Source organism: Eriocheir sinensis, chromosome 59 (genome assembly GCF_024679095.1).
Source record: "Eriocheir sinensis breed Jianghai 21 chromosome 59, ASM2467909v1, whole genome shotgun sequence".
In the NCBI taxonomy this organism is placed as follows: Eukaryota; Metazoa; Arthropoda; class Malacostraca; order Decapoda; family Varunidae; genus Eriocheir; species Eriocheir sinensis.
Window position 1 is genome coordinate 8625617 of NC_066567.1, and position 21821 is coordinate 8647437.

Genomic DNA, 21821 nt, shown 5'->3' on the forward strand with positions numbered 1-21821 from the left:
CCAAAGCATTCATTTTCGTCTCCATTTCTCTTTTTTTTCATTTTTTGCATGTCAACGTAATTTTCTTTCTTGTCTTCTTTTTTCTTCCAGGTTCTTTCACTTATCTTCTTGAGGGTCTAATGCATACACTCTTTGCTGCTTTTCCCTTCCTCTTTGCAAAATTTTCTTCCCCTCTCCCTTCTACTTAGTCTCCTCGCCACCCTTCCTTTCATTTCTTCTCTTGTCATATTCCGCGATTCCAACATTTTTCATAATCCCAGCTTACGTCGTATTCCGTGGCTCGTAATTCCAAGTAGTATTTCCAAAACTGGTTAAGCTTTCTTTTATTTCTTTTCCAGGTAGCATTTCCTTTTCATCAGCCTGCTTTTTCAGCGTCCACAAAGCCTTTTCTCTCTTCCTTCCAGTTGTCATATTTTTAAATTTTCTTTTTTGTTCGTTGGTCTTCTTTGGGTTGTAATGCCAATGCTACTTTTTGCAACTTTTCCTTTCTTTTCTCGGTTGTTTTTTCTTTCTTTCCATCAACTTTTTTTCAGCTTTCAGAAATCCTATTATCTTTTTTTCTGCCTGTCATATTTTCACACTTTCTTTTTGTTTCTCATTTTTTTCTTTGTGCTATATTACCAACACTAACTAGGCAAACTTTAATTTCTTTTCTCAGTTCCATTTTCCTTACATTATTTTTTCTTTTATATCCTCACAACATTTTTCGGTCACATATTCACATTTCTCTTTTGGTTTCTCATTTTTCTTTCTTTTTCTCTCCGCAACTTCCTATCCTTCTTTTCAACTTAAACTCTCTTCTATAATTTCTCTGTCTTTCTTTCTTTACGTTATTCCTCTAAGAACCGTAATGGCAACACCACCTCTCTGCAACCTTTCATTTCTTTCCTTAACAGCACTTCCCTTCTATTATCCTTCTTTTCAGTCTCAAAAAACTCTCTTCTTTCATTTCTCTGTCTTTCTTTCTTTACGTTATTCCTCTTAGACCCATAATACCAACACCACCTCTCTGCAACTTTTCATTTTTTCCTTAACAGCACTTCCCTTCTATTATCCTTCTTTTCAGTCTCAAAAAACTCTCTTCTATCATTTCTCTGTCTTTCTTTCTTTAAGTTATTCCTCTTAGAAACGTAATATCAACACCCCCTCTCTGCAACCTTTCATCCCTTTCCTTAATATCACTTCCCTCCTTCTTTTCAGCCTCCACATTATCTCCTCAATCATATCTCTGTCTTTCTTTCTATACGTTATTCCTCTTAGAACCGTAATACCAACATCACCTCTCTGCAACCTTTGATCCCTTTCCTTAATATCACTTCCCTGCTTCTTTTCAGCCTCCACATTATCTCCTCTATCATATCTCTGTCTTTCTTTCTTCACGTTATTCCTCTTAGAAACGTAATATGAACACTACCTCTCTGCAGCCTTTCATTTCTTTCCTCAATGCACTTCCCTTCCATCACCCTTCCCTTTCAGCCTCAAACAACCTTTTCTTGCAGTTCTATTTTTTTCATTTTCTTCCTATCTGTCCCTTATTCCTCTAAGAACCATAACACCAACACCACCTCTCTGCAACCTTTCATTTCTTTCCTCAATGCCACTTCCCTTCCATCACTTCCCCTCAGGCTCGCGTCCCGGCGGAGTACTCGAGCGCCGCGTCTCTCCAGCGTCTAATCTTATCACTGCGGCGGCAAGCACTTGGTTATGCAGATTGGCCGGCGCGTCGCTCCTATCGCGCGGCGTCCTCAGACTTGCCTCATAACACAGCCTTTCTCCAGCGGCGGGTTTTTTGTTCATTTTGCGGATGTTGGGCTTTTCGTGGGAGCTTAATGTCGGTGTGGGTGTGTTGTTGTTGTTGTTGTTGGAGGTATTGTTGCGGTTTTCTTCTTTTGTACGCTTGTTTTGATTGTTTTCTTTTGTATACACACTTTAGAAGGATTGTTTCTTTTATATCTGGTTACAATTTGTTTTTCTTATGTGAAGTTTACGTGTTAGAGGTTTGCACTTCCTTTCTTCTTTTGTACAGCTTCTTCATGATTTTATTTATACATTTATACATTAGAAGGATTATTTTTTTATCTGGTTATATATATTTTTTTCATGTGCAAAGTTCGTGTTAAGAGTTTACATTTTTCTCCTTTTATACATTTCTGATCTATTTTTACACATTTCTTTTTACATTTATATCTGAGAAGGATTATCTTTTTATCTGGTTACATTTTTTTTTTCTTGCGAAGCTCATGTGTTGGAGTTTGCATTTTCTTTTTTGATGCATTCATTGCGGGATTTGGTATGAACTCTTTGTTTTGAAAGGTAATTTTGTTTATCTGGTAACTGTTGTTTCTTTCTTATATGGAGGTCGTGTGTTAGGAGGGTTGCATATTTTTTCTGGTTCCTCTTTTCATTTCAAGCCTTTTTCTTTTCTTTCTTCTACATTAATATTATTTTTATGTGTGTTCAGTTTCTTCATAATCAGATTTTCATTCTTTTCATCCTGACAAGAAAACCTTTTTCTATATTATAACTTGCTTTCATCGAGTCTAGAATTTACGTTATATATTTTTTTTCATTCCTCATTTCTCTCACACATACGATTTTGATATAGCGTAGAATTCAGTTTACAGATTTCCATTTCTTATATGGAGGTCATGTGTTAGGAGGTCTGCATTTTTTCAGCTTCCTCTTTTCCTTCCAAGCCTTTTTCTTTTCTTTCTTCTACATTAATATTATTTTTTGTGTGCGTTCAGTTTCTTCATACTCAGATTTTCATTCTTTTCATCCTTACCACAAAACCTTTTTCTATTTCATAACTTGCTTTCATCGAGTCTAGAATTTACATATATATATTTTTTTAATTTCTCATTTCTTCACACATACGATTTTGATATAGCGCTTAATTCAGTTCACTGCTTTCCATTTTTTTTTATTATTTTCCGAGTATTCCCCCAAAAATGCAAGGCTTATTATTCATGCAGAACACTTTGACAGGCTAAAAAAAAAGTGCTACACTGCTTTGGACTTCCCTCATTTTTATTTTCATCGCATTCCGGGTCTCCTCCATTTTTCTCCTTTATTTTTCTATTTGTTTCTGTCTTTCCATCTTTTTTTCATTTCGTAAGTGCACTCCAGAGATGTAGTAAGTTACTGTTTGACTCTTGCAAGTGCTTACGGGTGAAAAATCTCTCTCTCTTGCTTGTTGTTTATCTGGTAACTGTTTCTTCTTTTTTGTGGAGGTCGTGTGTTATGAGGTTTGCATTATTTTTGGGGGTTCCTCTTTTCCTTCCAAGCCATTTTCTTTTCTTTCTTCTACATTAATACTCTTATTGTTTCTTACTCCGTTTTCTTTTTTCTTACTTCTTACTTTACTCTCTTACTCCTTTACCTTACTCTTATCCTTCTCCTCTTAATTTTCCTGCTTCTTACTCTGTTTTCTTACACAACTTTCCTCTTTAGTCTCATTTTCCTTACTTCTTACTTTGCCCTCTTACTCTTACTCTTACTTGTCTTGCATCTTACTCTGTTTTTTAAGTCTTATTGCAAATTCTTCCTCTTATTCTGCTCATTCAGTGCTTCTTGTTCTGCTCTCTTTATCCTTTACTCTTCTTCTCTTACTCTTTTTGCTTCTTACTCTTCTTTATTCTTATTGTGTTGTCTAAGTCTTCCTGCTTCTTCTTACTCTAATCTCCCTTTCTTACTCCTTTACTCTTCTTACTTCTTACTCTGGTTTCTTTCTCTTCTTTAATCTTACTTTGCTCTCCTATCTTGCCTACTTCCTCTGCTGTCACTCTCTTTCTCTTCTTTAATCTTACTCTGGTCTCCTATCTTGCCTACTTCCTCTGGTGTTGCTTTCTTTCTCTTCTTTAATCTTACTTTGCTCTCCTATCTTGCCTTCTTCCTCTGCTGCCACTTTCATACTTCTTTGCCCTCTCCTGCACACTCTCATCTCATATTCGTGGTTCACTCTCCATACTTCCTACGTCTACACATTCCTAGGGTTCAAGAATCTCATCCACCGAGTCCTGGCTTCCTTGGCTTCACCGTCTGTGTGTTCCTTTCTTTCCTTAATATCCTGCGTCTCCTGCTCATTTTTTTATTCATTTCCTAAGTGTACTAGAGAATTGGTATCACTGACTCTTGACTCGATTTTTGCTCATCCTTATCGCCCAATTTTTTTTCTTCTAGTTCTTGTTCCTTATTCCACTCTTTCTATTAATATTTCTTTCTGTGCTTCTTATTCTACTCTTTCACCTTCTTATTCTACTGCTTACTCTTATTTCTAATGGTTTACTACTTGTTTAAATCATTATGACCCCAAAAACTCCCTCTTTGGTCTCTATCTTCTCCTTACTGCATCGTCTACCTGTTCCTCACGAGACACAACACCACTCTTTGCTTAATCCTCTTCTCTCGCTCACTGGATTCTGTTTACGATCATTTCTAAGTTGCGTACATCATTACTAGACCCTAAAATCTCCTTCCCTCCTCCCTGTCATTCCCTTTCTTCATCTTGCACGTGTTCCTTTCAAGACACACCACCGCTGACAACTGAACACTCTCTATCTCCCTTACTAGACCATTTCTTACTCATGCACATCATTACTTCCCTTCCCTTGCTTCCCTTACTTCTCCTTTCCTTGTGCCTGTCTTTCTCTTTCTTCATCTTAGTGTTTCCCGCAAGACACATCTCCACTAACTGCTAAATTCTCTGATCTCTTCTTCCTGGAATCTCTTTACTCTGATTTTTTACTCCTCTGCATCATTACAAGACCTCACAACCTCCCTTCCCTCATCTCTGTCTTTCCCTTTCTTCACCTTCTCCGTGTTTCCCGCAAGACAGACCTCCACTAACTGCTAAATTCTCTGATCTCTTCTTCCTGGAATCGCTTTACTCTCATTTCTTACTCCTCTTCATCATTACAAGACCTCACAACCTCCCTTCCCTCATCCCTGTCGTTCCCTTTCTTCATCTTCTCCGTGTTTCCCGCTCCCATCTCGCATGCAGGGCTGACTTCCTTCCCTTGAATCAGCAGGGTTTTGTTGTGCGACTGTCCGCCGGCGCTCAGCAAAAATTCCATTGTTGGTGAACTTTGGAGCGGGCGCGCGGAGTCGCCTGCGTTGTATTGTGGTTGTGTTCCATTGTGTTGGCTTGGGTGGGAACATGGAACTACTGTGTTTTTTTTGTTCATGTTATTTGTTTCTTTATTTATTCAGTGACTCTCTCTTCATTGGTTAAGCTATCTACCTATTTATCTATCTACATATTTATCCAATTATCTATACATATACCTATATCTATATGTATTTATCTGTCTGTCTGTTTATCTTTTCATCAATCAGTCAATCTATCTATTAACCATCCATCTATCTATCCGTCTGTCTTTCTATGTATCTATCTCAATCTGTCTATCTATATATCTTACACTTATTTATCTGTCTATATATCTGTCTCTCTCTATATGTCTACCTATCCCTCCCTCTATCTGACTAACTGAATTTATCTATCTTTATTTCTCTATCTATCTTTCTCTGTCTCTTTCTCCTTGCTTAAAGTAGGAAATATCTAAAGACTTGAATTTTTCAGTATCTTATTCCTTTCTTATATATTATTCAACTCTTCTTTTCTCCTCCCACCTTCTCTTTCTCTTTCTCTCTATATATATCTATCTATCTCAATTTGTCTATCTATATATATCTTACACTTATCTATCTGTCCATATATCTGTCTCTCTATATGTCTACCAATCCCTCCCTCTATCTAACTAACTGAATCTATTCATCTTTCTCTGTCTCGTTCTCCTTGTTTGAAAGTAGGAAATATCTAAAGACTTCCATTTTTCATTATCTTTTTTCCTTTCTTTTGTATAATTCCACTCTTCTTTCCTCCCCCGGCTTTCTCTTTCACTATCCACCTTCTCGCGGAAAAAAAAATTACCTTCAGGCTTTTTCAATTTCCCTCGCGTGATTTCTTTCCCTCGCTTTAATTTACCTGTCCTAATGAGTGTTGCCGATTCAAAATGACTTCATATTACGCCCGGACCACGTGTTAAATAACTCGTCTTTGTGTCAGCAGCCTGTTTTCATTAGTTTCATTTAGTTTCATTTCACGTCGAGCGCCTGTCTTGTTTTTTTTATTTATGTTAATTTCGCGCACTTATGTTTCAGCTTGAGGGAAAAGAAGAATATTGTGCGTGGCTGAACTGCATTTTTTTAACCTGAGCATCCTTGCATTCTTCTTTTTTTAGTTTTCTGGCAATATTTACACGAGGATAATTTTTTTTAGAGTCCTTAGCATATTTTGTTCCTTATGTTTCAGCTTGAGGGAGAAGAGGAATAGTGTGCGTGGCTTTACTGAATTTTTTTGGACCTGAATATCCTTTTGTATTCCTCTTTTTTAGTTTTCTGGCAATATTTACACGAGGATATTTTTTTTAGAGTACTTAGGATATTTTGTTCCGCTCTGAATATTTAGATTTCTTTACAATGAACACTAACAACATTATAACCTTTCCCTACATCCTTTTTTTATATTTATTTTTTTGGTTCTGAATATATTTTGAATTCGAGTATTTTTTTTACATTTTTTTCTAATCTTTTCATTTTCGATGCTCAAAATATTACGCTTTCGAATATTTAGGATTTCATTACTACATTGGGTACACACACACAAAAAAAAGGATAACCTTTGTAATTATCTCTTTCTTTTTTAACTAACTTTTTTAACTGAAGAATTTTACAGATTATTTAACCTTTTCTTTTTGTTGCTTAGCATATTATTCTTTCGAATATTTATGATTTCATTACTACATTGGGTACACACACACAAAAAAAAAAGGATAACCTTTGTAATTATCTCTTTCTTTTTTAACTATTTTGTACTGAAGAATTTTACAGATTATTTAACCTTTCCTTTTTGTTGCTTAGCATATTACTCTTTCGAATATTTATGATTTCATTACTACACTGGGTACATAATTACATGATAACCTTTCAGTGCATTATTTTCTTTAATTATTTCTTTTCGTTATTAAAATGTTTCCTACTGAAGCATTATCATTTTTTTTTATAACCTTTTATTTCTGTTGCTTAAACTATTATGCTTCCGAATATTTATGATTCCATTACTACATTGAATACAAAGAAACATTATAACCTTTGTAATTATATATTTTTTTTCTTTTTTAACTATTTTGTAGTGAAGCATTTTATAGAATATTTAACCTTTCCTTTTTGTTTCTTAAAATATTACTCTTTCGAATATTTAGGATTTCATTACTACATTGAGTACAAAAAAACATTATAACCTTTGTAATTATCTTTTTCTTTTTCAACTATTTTGTACTGAAGCATTTTATAGAATATTTAACCTTTCCTTTTTGTTGCTTAAAATATTTCCCACAGAAGCTATTTTTGCGGGCACTGATACATGCTCGTCTCTTGCTTCATCTCCCTTACTGTTATAAAAGCCTTAATTAGTTTTTCTTTTACCTGCGGCGGTGAGTTGACAGGTGTGGGGGAGGTGATGGCAGGTGAGGCAATCGTTCCCCCCTCCCCCCTTCTCCTCCCTCCCATTACGTTGCTCACCTACCCTGCGCAACATTAAGCGTCATTACCTGTCACGGGCGCGCCAATGCAACACCTGGCGAGCGATAAAAACACACCTGCTAATTAATTAAAACGCTGCGGGTAGAGGGAAAAACGCAGCGCCGGGGAACGTGACATCGCGAAAAGGTGCCGAGGGACGATGAAGGAAGGGATGCGACGGGGAGGCATTTGAGGGAACATTTAGAATACGCAAAAAAGACGACATGCAGAGGAAATATAACCACGTCTTCCTTATAATTTAGAATTCAGGGAACGCAAAATGACTAGAGAATGAAAACTAACTGAAAAACTAACTAATCAACAACCAAATAGACTAAATAACTGATTGACTAACTAATTGATTTACTGAATAACTACTGAGATATATAAATAAAGACAGTAGAAGAGGAAATTAGAGAAATAGAGTCAGGGAATAGAAAATGACTAATTGAAAAACTAACTAATTAACAACTAAATAGACTAACTAACTGATTGACTGACTAATTGACTTACTAAATAACTACTGAGATATATAAATAAAGACAATAGAAGAGGAAATTAGAGAAATAGAGCTAGGGAATAAAAACTGACTAATTGAAAAACTAACTAATCAACAACCAAATAGACTAACTAACTGATTGACTGACTAATTGACTTACTGAATAACTACTAATATATAGATAAATAAAGACAGTAGAAGAGGAAATTAGAGAAAAAGTGAGGGAATGGAAACTGACTAACTGAAAAATGAGCTAATCAACAACATAATGGACTAATTAACTGATTGACTAACTGAGTGTCTACTTGTATATATAAATAGAATCACAGTAGAATAGGAAATTAGAGAAAAAGAGTTAGGGAATGGAAACTGACTGACCTACTAACTAAAGAAAAACTAATTAACTAACTAATAAAATAACTAACTAACTGACTAACTATTTGACAAACCGAGTTACTAACTATATAGATACAAACCAACACTTGAGCAGGAAATTTAGAGAAAAGAAAAAAAACAAAGTGACAGTCAGGGCGGACACTAAGCTTTGGATAGCGGAGCAGACCTAACAGAAGCGACGCAAATTCCGACAAATTCCAACTCGACAAGCAACTGGAATCGTAAGCACCCTGGAGGCCACGTCAACGATGTAACGCGAGGCAACGAAGGCACACAAGCGGAGAAGCGAACCAATATGTAGTGTGAAAACGTAACACAAAATCTAAACAGAAAAATTTCAACGTAGAAATTAATATATACAGTAAAAGTTCAACGTAATAAAAGTCTATATAGAAAAATGGTTACATAAAAAACGTCGATGAAGGTGAGAAATCAAAGTGAAAATTAAATACAGGAAAGAATGAAAAAAAAATAATACTGGAAATAATTAACGTAAAAAATAAATATGGATGAAAAAATAAAAGTTCAACGTAAAAAACAGTTTATATAGAAAAAGTTACATAAAAAAACGTCTATGAAGGTGAGAAATCAACGTGAAAATTAAATAGAGCAAAGAATGAAGGTAAAAAAATAATACTGGAAATCATTAACGTAAACAAATAAATATACATGAAAAAATAAAAGGAAAATAACTCGACAGAAAAGAAATCACAGGAAAACATTAATGAAGGAGAGACTTTATATGCTTGTGAAAAGAAATAGAGAAAAGAAATAAAAGAGACACAATCAGAGACATCATACAAGAGAGAGGAGAAATGAAGAGAAGGAGAGAGAGAATCGGAGAGAGGGAGAGAAGACGGAGAGTGGAGGAGGGAGAGAAAATAAAAATCAGACAGGATGACTAAGAGATGGAGGAGGAGGAGGAAGAGGAGGAGGAGGAGGAGGGACATGGAAAAAGGGAGGCAGACGAATTGGGAAAGAGGGTAGGATGGACAGGGGGAGGGAGAGAGGAAGAAAGGGAGAGGGAGAGAGAGAGAGGGGGAGAGAAAAGAGGGGGAGGGGGACTACTCTATCTCATGAGCACAAGGCGGACCAGGAGATATGTGGTACGACAGAATGTAAGCCTCATTAACTCTCTCTCTCTCTCTCTCTCTCTCTCTCTCTCTCTCTCTCTCTCTCTCTCTCTCTCTCTCTCTCTCTCTCTCTTATTCCATCACCAAGGTTCATTATCTAACTCCAGACGTCTCCTCCTCCCTCCTCCTCCTCCTCCTCCTCCTCCTCCTCCTCCTCCTCCACGGCAATTACTCGCACATCAGACTAGAAAGTAATGTGTCTGGACGTTGGAATTTATTGTTTGTCATACTAATCTGTGTGTGTGTGTGTGTGTGTGTGTGTGTGTGTGTGTGTGTGTGTGTGTGTGTGTGTGTGTGTGTGTGTGTGTGTGTGTGTGTGTGTTTAATTCATGGATTTCCTCGTACCAGCATATAATAAATGAATAAATAAGTAAATAAATAAATAAAAGTTAAAAAGAAAACCAATATCATAAGTATTGCCAGCATGATCACAGTAAATATAAAAGATAAAAAAAAGAATAGTTGGCAGCGATGGAATTCTCATTACGGAATCACGAACATTGCTAGATTATTATGCGTATTATTTAACGAGAAACTTAAATATAACCAACACTAAAAATAAGAACACGTCATTTGGTAAGTACACGAACAGAAAATAAAACAAATATTGACACTAATCAAATTTCCAGACACATTTATAACATTCTCATTTCGATAAGGTACTAAAAATAATCAGCTGACGTTATCTACTGAAAACATGAATTACCAAAAAAAAAAGCGGACCCCTATACACCATTAACTATACACAGCTATCACTTCCATTAAAACATCATTAAAATAGACATTACCAAGGCTCTTCATCGGAACGTTCGTAGACTAAGCGTGTACGGGAACGTTTTGTTGAAAGGTATGCGTTTTAGAACATTTCCGCTGTGTCGAGCTGTTCTGTTCAACGTTTTCGGGGGATTTTACTAAGCTGTAGTTAATATAATCGCTATGGGGTACGTTTTGATGCGTTGGTTTGCAAATAAGATGTTTTGTGACACTTTTACGAAGGTGGAGTTATTTCAAGCGTTTTAGGATACGTTTGGCTGTTTAGGTTTGTAGTGTAACGTTTCTGGGTATCTTTACTAATCTTGCATCTTCATCAGAAACGTTTTGGGAGTGTTTTGCTTTTACAGTTTACAGTTCAGACGTTTAAATGGTAATTTTGCGATGCTCAGGTTCTCACTCTAAACTTTTTGGGGTACTTTTTACTGTGCTTCTATCTCCATTTCAACGTTTTGGGAGCATTTCTTTGTGTTGGGTTTGCAGGTTAGACGTTTCAGGGTCGTAACTGAAACGTTTCCAGGTATTTCCACTGCGATAAGGTCAATAGTTCAAGGTTTTCCAGTTTTCTCGGCGTATAAACTTTTCTTGCTGTGCTTCTGTATTAATTTGAAACTCTTAAGTGTACTTCTTACAGAGTCAAACGCTTCCTGGTATTCCCACTGCGCAAAGGTTAACAGTTCAAGGTTTTCCAGTTTTCTCGTCGTATAAAATTCTCATGCTGTGCTTCTATATTCATTTGAAAATCGTTGGGGTACTTCTTGCAGACTCAAACGCTTCCTGGTATTCCCACTGCGCTTATGTCCACAGTTACAAGGTTTTCAGTCCTCTCGTAGTGTCCGGTTTGAACGTTTATTTTTCACCTGGTTAACACATCGAGGGGGGAGCGGCGCTGATCACGTATTCTGTTTACCTGCGGACCACACACTTGTACAACACACCTGATTCCCGGGCGACAGGTGTATGAGCTTTTGATCTCTTCCGTGTGTGTGTGTGTGTGTGTCTCTGTGTGTGTGTCTCTGTGTGTGTGTCTCTGTGTGTGTGTGTGTGTGTAAGGTGGATAAGAGGGAGGAAAGAGGAAGTAAATAACGGAGCGGAATGGGAAAGGAAGATAAGGGAAAGTGAGGAGAGAGAGAGAGAGAGAGAGAGCAATGGTATTTTAATAGTCGTGACGAGAGGATGTGATAAAATTCTGGTGTAATCTTGGAAAATGAGACCCAAAAGAAGAGAAAAAAAGAGAAATTACAGGAATATTTAAACCACAAGAAAAGAAAGAGAAAAAAATGATGTAAGGAAAAAGAAAAAAAATAGCGTTTCTGATTCCACAAAGCGACAAAAAATAAAGAAAGAAAAAAAAGAAAGAAAAGAACACTCGCCTTTCGGATTCCTTTGACGTAAAGTATAACGTCTATTTCTCTTCCTTTGTTAATTCCTCGTCGCCTTTCACTCCGCCTCCTTCCCTTCCTTTTTCTTTTTGGTGTCTTGAGTCAGGGAAGAAAAGGGAAAAAAATCGTCATGGTTCATTTTTTTCCCTTTTTTCCTTCTGGTCAGTCGGTCTTCATCACTGTTTCTTTTCCCATTTTTTTTTCTTCCTTTTCATCTCTTTCTTGACCACTTTGCCTTCTTTATCTTCTTTTTCATTTCTTTCTTTACTTCTTCTTTATCTTGTTTTTCCTTATCATTTTTTTCTTTATTTCTTCTTTATCTTGTTTTTTTCCTTTTCATTTCTTTCTTTACTTCTTCTTTATCTTGTTTTTCCTTTTCATTTCTTTCTTTACTTCTTCTTTATCTTGTTTTTCCTTTTCATTTCTTTCTTTACTTCTTCTTTATCTTGTTTTTCCTTTTCATTTCTTTCTTTACTTCTTCTTTATCTTGTTTTTCCTTTTCATTTCTTTCTTTACTTCTTCTTTATCTTGTTTTTCCTTATCATTTATTTCTTTACTTCTTTTTTATCCTTTTTTTCTTTCCTTTTCATTTCCTTCTTTCCTCTTTTTCTAGTTTCCTTTTCCTCTTCATTTCTTTTTCCCTCTCTTTTTTCTTGTTTTCTTTTCTTTAATTTCTTTCTTTCCTCTTTTTCTTGTTTCCTTTCATTTTCATCTCTTTTTCATCTCTTTTTTCTTGATTTCTTTCCTCTTCATTTCTGTCCTTCCTGTCTTTTCCTTTTTTCCTTCTTTTTTTTTAGGTAAGAGGAAAGAAGAAATATCAAACCGCATTTTTTTCCTTCCTATCTTCTTCGTATCCTCCCTTCTTCGGCTAATGTCCTTCCTCCCTCTTGTATTAACTTCCTTGTCTTCCTTTTCTCCTCCGTTTCATAAATAAGAAAAGCAAACTAGTCACTTCCTCTTCTCGTTGTTTCCATTCCATTCTTTCATCTGTTTATAATCTCTTTCTTTTCTTTCCTCTCTCTCATGTTCAATTTTATCAGCTTTAATTTTTCTTCCTTCTCCATTGTCTAAAATTCCTTCGCTTTTATTAAATTCCTCGTCTTTCTTTTCTCTTCTTGTCACTTTGCCTCTATTCTATTCTTTCATCTGATTATTTTATCCTTCTTTTCCTTCCCTTCTATGACGCTGTTCAATCTTTTCATCTGTAATTTTTCTTCCTTCTCCATTGTCTAAAATTTCTTCGCTTTTATTAAATTCCTCGTCTTTCTTTTCTCTTCTTGTCACTTTGTTTTCATTTTATACTTTCATCTATTTATTTTCTTCTTTCCCTTCCTTTCTTTCTGATGTTGTGGAATCTTTTCATCTCTCTATTTCGTCCCATTTTCCCTTGTCCAGTATTCCCCAGTTTTCTTTTAACTTAATACACCTACATTTTTCTATTTATTTTCTCCATTTTTCCTTCCTTTGGCGTTGTTCAATATGTTCATCTCTCTCTCTCTCTCTCTCTCTCTCTCTCTCTCTCTCTCTCTCTCTCTCTCTCTCTCTCTCTCTCTCTCTCTCTCTCTCTCTCTCTCTCCTCCCATTTTCCTTTGTCCAACATTCCCCCGTTTTCTTTTAGCTTAACCCCACACCATTTTTTCTTCAGTTCCCCTCTCCTTTTCCCTTGCCTCTCCTTTTCCCTCAAAGCTTCTCTCTCTTTCTGCGTCTCAAGAGTCCGCTGACACAAAAGCACGCTCCCCTCTTTTTCCCCTCTACTGCCCTCTAAGGTATCACTGAGGAGGAGGAAGACGAAGAGGATGAGAGGGAAAAAGAGGTAGAAGAAACAGGAAGAGAAAGAACGGGAGGAGGAAGAGGAGGAGGAAGACGGGGTAATAAGAACTTTAAACCTATTTTTTTTCCTTAATTCTCCTCCTTCAGGTAACTCTCAACAGGTAGACGAGACAACAGCATCAATAACGACTGTGTTTACTTTACCACTCAAGTTTTAAGGAGGAGGAGAAGTGAGTGGGAGGGAGAAAGGAGGAGGAGGAGGAAGAGGAGGAGAAGGAGGAGGTAAATTTGACGCCCTTCACCTATCCATATCATTAACTCCCTTCATTTCCCTTCCCTTTATCAGTGAACTCAAGATTCCTTAACTACTCATATCATTACCTCCGCTCCGTTTCCCGTTTCCTCTATTAGTAACCTCACCATCCTCCCCTCACCCATATCAATGTTTTCCCTCATTTTCCCTTCATCGGTAAATTTGCCATCCTCTGCCATGTCTAAATTATTAAGTCTGCTTCTGTTTCATCTAAATTTCTCATCTACTTCACTTTCAATTTCGTTTTTACCTCATGTTTTTTTTTTTTTGCTTCTTCATGTTTTCTACTTAATTTTCTACAATATTTTTTCCTTCATTTTCATTCACTCGTCTGGTTCTTTTCCTTTTTCTATTTGATTTTCTACTTTCATTTTTCTACTTAATTTTCAAACTCCAGTCTTGTTAATTTTTTCTTCACCATTTTCTTTCTACTTCCTTTTTTCTAACCTCAATTTATACTTTGATTTTCTACTTCATTTTTCAATTTCACATCTACTTCATTTCGTTTTCTACCTCATTTTTCAAATTTTTTTCTACTTCATGTTCAACCATTTCTATCTTTTTTCTACCTCATTTTCTACTCTGATTTTCTTCTTCATCATTCAGTTTTACGTCTACTTTATTTCGTTTTCTACTTCATTTTCCACTTATGTTTTCTACTTCATGTTCAATCTCCCATTCAATCTCTTCTACTTCATTTTCTGCTTCATGTTCAATGTCCCGTTCAATCTCTTCTACTTCATGTTCAATCTCCCGTTCAATATCTTCTACTTCATGTCCAATCTACCGTTCAATCTGTGTTCAATCTCCCCTACTTTCATTTTCACTTTCCCGTCTTCTTGATCTTCCACTTCACTCTCAATTTCCGTATCCAGGTGTCGTGGGTGAGGAAGCGAGACGCGGATATCCTCACGGTGGACCAGTACACCTTTGTGCGGGACGAGCGACTCACTGTGCACTTCACACCTGAGTCGGACACCTGGACGTTGGTGATCAAGTACGTGCAGGAGAGGGATGCCGGGACCTACGAGTGTCAGATCTCCACCGAGCCCAAGATGTCTATGTTTGTACACCTCAACGTCATAGGTAAGTGAGAGAGAAAGAAAACACACAGGTAGATATTCAGGTAGGTATGAGAGGGAAGGAAAGAAAGATGAAACCAAAAATGTAGATAGTTAGGAGGTAGGAGGTAAGAGGTGTGAGAGACAAAAAGGAAAGATAAAAAATACAGGTAGATTGTGAGGTAGGAAAGTGTCAGAGAGAAAAAGGAAAGGGAAAACACACAGGTAGATTGACGTAAAAGGTAGGAGAGAATAAAGAAAGGTAAAAAAAACATAGGTAGAGACGTAGGTAGGTGAGACAAAAAGATATAAATCGCATAAGTAGATAGTGATAGCTAAAACAAAATGGTAAATAATGATGTAGATAAGAGAGAGAAAGAGACAAACAATGAGCCTAAATTGAAACACACACAGAAACACAAACTCCTCAACACACACGCTCTCAATTACCCCCTCTTCATTCCCCCCCGCAAGTACCCTTCACCATCCCTCTACACAAACACGTACATACAAACACAAACTAAGCACCCTCACACACACACCTCTTCAACACCCCTTCAGTACAAACTCCCCTAAACACTTACCTAAGCACTCTTCTCTACACATTCTCGTTTTTCAGACCCATCCAACCACTTCACAGATCTCTCTATCCTTTCAACCCCTTCAGTAACTCTTCAATTCACCCCTTCAGTACAAACACCCTTAAACTCCGCACCTAAACACTTCTCTCCCCTACACATTTTCACCTCCCTCATTACCTCACGGATCTCCCTTTTCTCTCTACCCCTTCAGTACCCCTTCAATTCACCCTTTCATAACAAACTTCCCAAGAAACGCACCCACATTTTCCATCTACTTCATTTTCAATTTTGTGCTGACCTCATGTATTTTTTTTTTTTTTGCTTCTTCATGTTTTCTACTTCCTTTTCTATTTTAATTTGCTCCTTCATTTTCATTCACTCGTCTGGTTCTTTTCCTTCTTTTTTCTATTTGATTTTCTACTTTCATTGTCTACTTGATTTTCGAACTCCAGTCTAGTTCATTTTGACTTCACCATTTTCTTTCTACTTCCTTTCTTCTACCTCGTTTTCTACTGTGATTTTCTACTTCTACACATTCCCACCTCACCCTCCTCACGGACCTGTCTATCCTCTCTCTCCTTTCAGTACCCCAAATGAGAGAGAGAGAGAGAGAGAGAGAGAGAGAGAGAGAGAGAGAGAGAGAGAGAGAGAGAGAGAGAGAGAGAGAGAGAGAAATGAGAAAGCTAAACCGTAAACTTCAATCAAAACAACAAAACACCCTTCCATATTTCACACATTCTCACCTTCCATTCCAACCCTATCACCTCATGAGCCCCTCTACCTCCTCTCCCCATTCAGTGCCCCAAGTGGAGGTATCTGGCGCAACGGACAAGTACGTGAGGAGTGGTTCGAGCGCTAGACTGGAGTGCACCGTCAGCTCCACTGTGCAACTCCCCGACTACATCTTCTGGTACCACTCCGGCGATCGGCTTCTGGAGTACGACCATCCGCGGGTCAAGATCACTGTGTCCCGGCGTGGTGGTCAGGGCAGCGAGATGAGTGTCACCTCCACCCTGACAATCTCCAACGCCAGGCCTTCGGATGCCGGGAACTACACGTGTTTGCCCTCCAATCTGCACAACGCTACCACAGTCCTCCACGTGCTCAATGGTGTGTGTTTGTGTGTGTTTGTGTGTGTGGGAGGAAGGGGTGGGGGGTAGGAAGGTGTCTGTGTGCGAGGGAAGATTTGGGTGTGTGGGTGTGGGAGTGTGGGTGTATGTGGGAGGGGTGTGTTGGGGGAGGTGTTTGTGTGGTCATGTGTGTGTGTGTTTGTGTGTTTGTGTAAGAGTTGGAGATGGGAAGGTGGATGTATAGGGGAGGGGATGAATGTGAGTGTAATGGAGAAGTGGGAAAGAAGGTGTGTGTGTAGGGGGTTGCGTGTGTAAGGGTGTTAGTGTGGAGGGGAATGTGTATGTGTGTGTGTTTGTGTGTGTGTGTTTTCAGGTTCAAAGGTAAGCGGACACATGTATTTTATCCCTTTGTTTCACGGTGTAACACAGAAATGACACACACACTGAAGTCTCACACGCATAAAACAACCATTAAAACAAATACCGCACACGACTCCTCTTTTTATTTTTCTCATTTTATATTTTATTATTTTACGGCGAGAAACAAAAGGGGATAAAAATCACACGTCCATTGCCGACATTTCCTATTCACCGCACGAGACAATAAAATGTAAGCCACTTATTCATACACAAAGGGGCGCAGCTTAACGTTAAGGGTACACATCCGTCGCTGCGTGGAATATTATACGCCGCGTCGAGTGGGAATGGAGGGAAGGGTTCATCCACATCGGGTACATCTAGATAGGTAATACCTCTGAAAAGGGTATATTTTGCGTTCTCCTCTCGGGTTTGAAGTCTTACGATTCCTTTCCCTACGATTACAAACGCCTACATACTGCATCTAAACGGGGTACACTTCGCCTGCTCGCTGTTTTAGTGCTCTGTGGTGACCCTTCCCTTCTTAACACATTGCTATCGATATCTGTTCATGGTATGCCTAGATGTAGTTCAGTCTTATAATGGATTTTTGGCTTCACTATATGTTTGAAATCCACCAAGATGTAATTGTCCATTTTCTACATAGGACTGATTTTGGTTTTACTGCATCTAGACACGGTGGAGTTTCGCTTCTCTCTTTAAGAAATGGTGCGGTTCCTGTTCTCCAAATTTAGACTACCGAGGTTACATGCCCTTAGTATTTCTAGAGAAGGTGAAATCTGCCTTTACTCCAGATATCCTGTGGTTCTGTGCCTCTAGATTTAAATATAACCTAACCAAGATTCCATTCACACAGTACTACTCACTAAGGTATCAGGACACCTCTTCTCACGTAACTGACTGCTCTTTCGGCCACCTCTTCGGATTCTTTACAGGAGCAGCGAGTAGCGGGCTTTTTTTATTGTTTCCTTTTTTGTGTGCCCTTGTGCTGTCTCCTTTGCTGTAAAAAAAAAGGGTCGATTCTGGCTTTGCTCTGACCGTGGGGTGACTCTCTTTATCCAATCGTGGCGTTCCCAAAGGTGGCATTCACACAGTACCTACTTCCAAACGCGGTGGATTTTGGCACCTTTGCTTGAGATCGTTCTCCCTCCGTTCCTTCCTTTAATAATGAACGCCTTTAGTCCACGCTCATGGTCCGCCGCTACGTTGCTTCCCTGTTATCTCAAGCGCTATTTTTGGGATCCTGGTAATTGCTTATCTCCCTCTCTTCCACAGCCTCCTTTCTTCCCCCTCCTCCTCCCGTACCTTCTCCTCAAGCCTCTTTATCTGGTTCTCCTTCTACGACTAAGATCAATGGGAGTCTAAAGTGGACAGTTTGTTTTATTTTCCTTTTCCATTTTCCTTCTCTGCCAGTTTGCTTTACTTTATTTTCCTTTTCCTACCCCCTGCCAACTGTCTTCTGTGTCCAACTGTAGCAATGCACGAGTTTATCCTACCATTTGCCAGCTTTCCTTGCTTTCCTTTCCCTTTCCTATCCTTTGCCGACTGTCTTCTGTGTCCAGCTAAGCAATGCACGAGTTTATCCTACCCTTTGCCAATTTCCCTTACTTTCCTCTCCTTTTCCCTACACTATGCCGACAGTCTTTTGTGTCCAACTAAGCAATGTACGAGTTTATCCTACAATTTGCCTATTTGCCTTACTTTCATTTCTCTTTTCCTATCCTTTGCCAACTAAATGTCCAACTAAGCAATGCAAGAGTTTTCAAGTACCCCCACTTCCTTTTCTCTTGTAAGCTCTTGGAGAGAACCACACAGCCAGACACTTAAATCCACACTTGAGTCTTTAACTCCTTTGACATTAGAGTACTTTTCTTCTTTGCGTATTCAGTGTTCTTGTCTTCCTTTACTTTTCTTCGAGATTTCTTCTGTTCGAGTCGAGCATGGAGGAACAGGTTACGTTACAGTCTGCTCCTCTTCCTCCTCTCCGTCTTCTCGTGACTCTCGGCGCGTCGTAAAGGGAGTACCTCAAGACCTCTAAAATTAAATTGGAGTTTGCCTTTTGTTAGACTCCTCGCGGGACCTCTTTTGGGGAGCGGCTCTTCGTTGCTGTTTTCGAAAGCTCTTTTACTCTTTTGTCTGCTTGAAGAAATTTGAGCTTCGTCGTTTAGTCTTTAACTGTATTACCGGTGTTTTTTCTTGGTGTGTCATGATAGTGCAGACACGAATGAGAGTTTTAATAGAGGTTGTATTCCTTCAAGGACAGGATAGACGTATGGTGAATGGCTTGTTTAGGAGTTCTCATGTGATGGCTAACTTGGCTTCTGCAGTTTTCTTGTGTTCTTGTGCATTAACCAATTACTGATTCACTCACTTACTCTCCCTTAACATAAGTTCGCTACAGTAACTAACACTTGCATTATATCTCTTGTGTATCATATATATCATTGATTTACTGACTCACTCTCTCAACACAGCAAACATCTTCACTTTCTCACTCCCAAAGACACTTGCCTTGACTACAACTGAATGCGCAGGCACACTCATCAACACCCCTTCCCCTCCACAACACTCGTCCACGAACACCACCAAAACAACAAACAAACAACCAGACCCCAAAGCAAAAAAATCAGTAAGGAAAACCAAAGAGACGCACCAACACCACACACCCTCACTTCACGTCAAAAAATCACCGCAGGGAAAAAGAACACGACGAACACCCTGACGCCCTTCCTCGCAGCCTTCCTTTCCCCTACCAGGACCGGGAAAAATGTAACCACATCTGGCGTGTTCTGACATGTTCCTGAGAGCGCAATGTACTTCACTTTCACTCACTCTCTCTAACTCTCTCTTCCTCAGACGAGCACCCCGCAGCCATGCACACAGGTCAAGGGGGAGCACCTGACCCCTTGCCCGCCTGGGGGGTCATACTGGTGGCCTGTTTGGTTCTTCTCGCCGCTAGAGGTCGACAGGGGGAGACGCTGCACACTCATCTTTTTCCTCACGTCCTCGCATCACCGGCTGAAGAGGAGCTGCATGAGGGGGACAAAAGGAGGAGGAAGGGCGGCGCGGGTGGGGGAGGGGCCGTGGGAGGCGTGGGTTCGTGCTTCAGCCTCACGTACGCCCGCAAAGAATCCTTCAAGGGTCGCTCGCTGACGGGGACGAGGCGAACGCTCCCTGGCGGCTGTCACAGGGCTGTCTTGGGGCGTGCTATCGACAGCCCTTCCGCCACGCCTTCAAGTCTGGCTCGTCTTACCGCCTCCCCGCGCTGAGCCGCCCCCGACCCATGCCTCCTCCTACTCCTCCCATGTCTTTTTCTTACGGCACAAGCTCTCCTCCGCCCTCCGTCTCCTTCTTCAAGATTTCTTCCTTCATGTCGTCAACGTCGTGTTCCTGCCTGCTGCCTCCTCCTCCTCCATCCCTCCTCCGCTTTTTCTTTCTCGTCCAAGACTCTAAAAAAGGAGGCAAAAGGCACAGTCCCCCAAACCAACATTTTCGTCTTTTTCTTTCCTAATTAAGAATGTGTTTCCCGGAAGAGTGTTTTGCGTCGTAATTTGACTGCGGCGAAAGACCGAGAGAGAAAACTAATAAAGGGAACGCAAACTATATGAATACAGGCACACACACACACACACGAACAAACAAACAAGCAAGCAAACGAGTGGAAGAAAAAAAAAGACAGCACCAAATGAAAAATACGACTCGCTGTGAAACAACTTTTTTGATATCATATTACCGTGTGTGTGTGTGTGTGTCCGTGCGTGGGTGTGTGTGTACGTGTGTGGGTATTTCTATGTGTGCGTGTGTATACTGTGTTCGACGTACGTATAACTACACAACTGGCTGGGATGTGCGTGATATATACACACAAACACACACGCATACCACCATTCCCCATACTTGCCCCACGCCCCTTCCCCATGTTCTCTGTCATACCGAAACGGGGCAGACGGGGCTGGGCTATAAAGAAGCTCCGTGTTGTCAGTATGGGAAAATCTAACGTGAGGATACAGTGTCATCCCTCCCCTTCAACACCCGAGGGTTTGGACAAGTCTCCCTTTCAAAGCCAGAGGGGGCACTGACTCCGTTTTCTGCGATGTGACGTTTGTGTTGTTTACAGACACCCGCCACCCAAAACATTTACAAAACTCCCAACCAAAAAAAAAAAAAAAAAATACATAAACCGCTTTCTTAGTCATGCGCTGTTTCTTATATATCATGACCTCACGTTTTCTCCACACACCTCCCGTTTTCTTTCACCAGAGAAAATGGTCAAGGCGACGTACCTATTCGGGCGCACTAAAGTGATATATCAAAGTGTTCTATATATTTACTTTTTCCGTCACCTGTACATGAGTGTTTTGCAGAGTTTTGTATCCACGTCTAAAAAGTTGTATTATCCACAAGAACAATGATAAAAAAAATGTTATATCGGGCTAGATGGCATCACACACCGACACCGACACCTCCATCACTTCACTCACTTCGCTGTAAATAGATGTGAAAATGAAGAAAAATGTCAATACGGTGTGGTTTTTTTTCCCCCTAAGATGGATGTTCCCGGACTGACAGATGTCGCTCCCAGTCTCTTTACGTTTTCTACCTCTGCTCTTTTTCCATTTCTCATTGCTTCATATTTTACGTACATCTCCATGCTCTTTACAATCTACATCTCTTCTCTCTGCATTTTATATCCCTTTTCTCTTTGCATCTTACAGCTCTCCTCTTTTTTACACTTTCCAGCTTTTCTCTTTTTCCCATTTTACATAACTCTTCATTTTATATTTTACATCTATCCTCTTTTTATAGTTTCCATGTCTCCTCTTTTTTTTCATTTTACATAACTCTTCATTTCATATTTTACAACTCTCCTCTTTTTACATTTTTCA

The 21821-nt window shown here is 39.1% G+C and overlaps 1 protein-coding gene across 1 annotated transcript in view; it reads left to right on the forward strand.

The window, feature by feature from the left end:
- Positions 1-21445, forward strand: part of LOC126985535 (zwei Ig domain protein zig-8-like) — a 97908-nt gene extending 76463 nt beyond the window's left edge. The window contains exons 5-7 of the mRNA XM_050840581.1: positions 14721-14931; positions 16286-16597; positions 19792-21445. Coding sequence (XP_050696538.1) covers positions 14721-14931; positions 16286-16597; positions 19792-20204 — 936 coding nt within the window. The 3' untranslated portion in view covers positions 20205-21445. The remainder of the gene's footprint in view (positions 1-14720; positions 14932-16285; positions 16598-19791) is intronic.
- Positions 21446-21821: the final 376 nt, after the last annotated feature.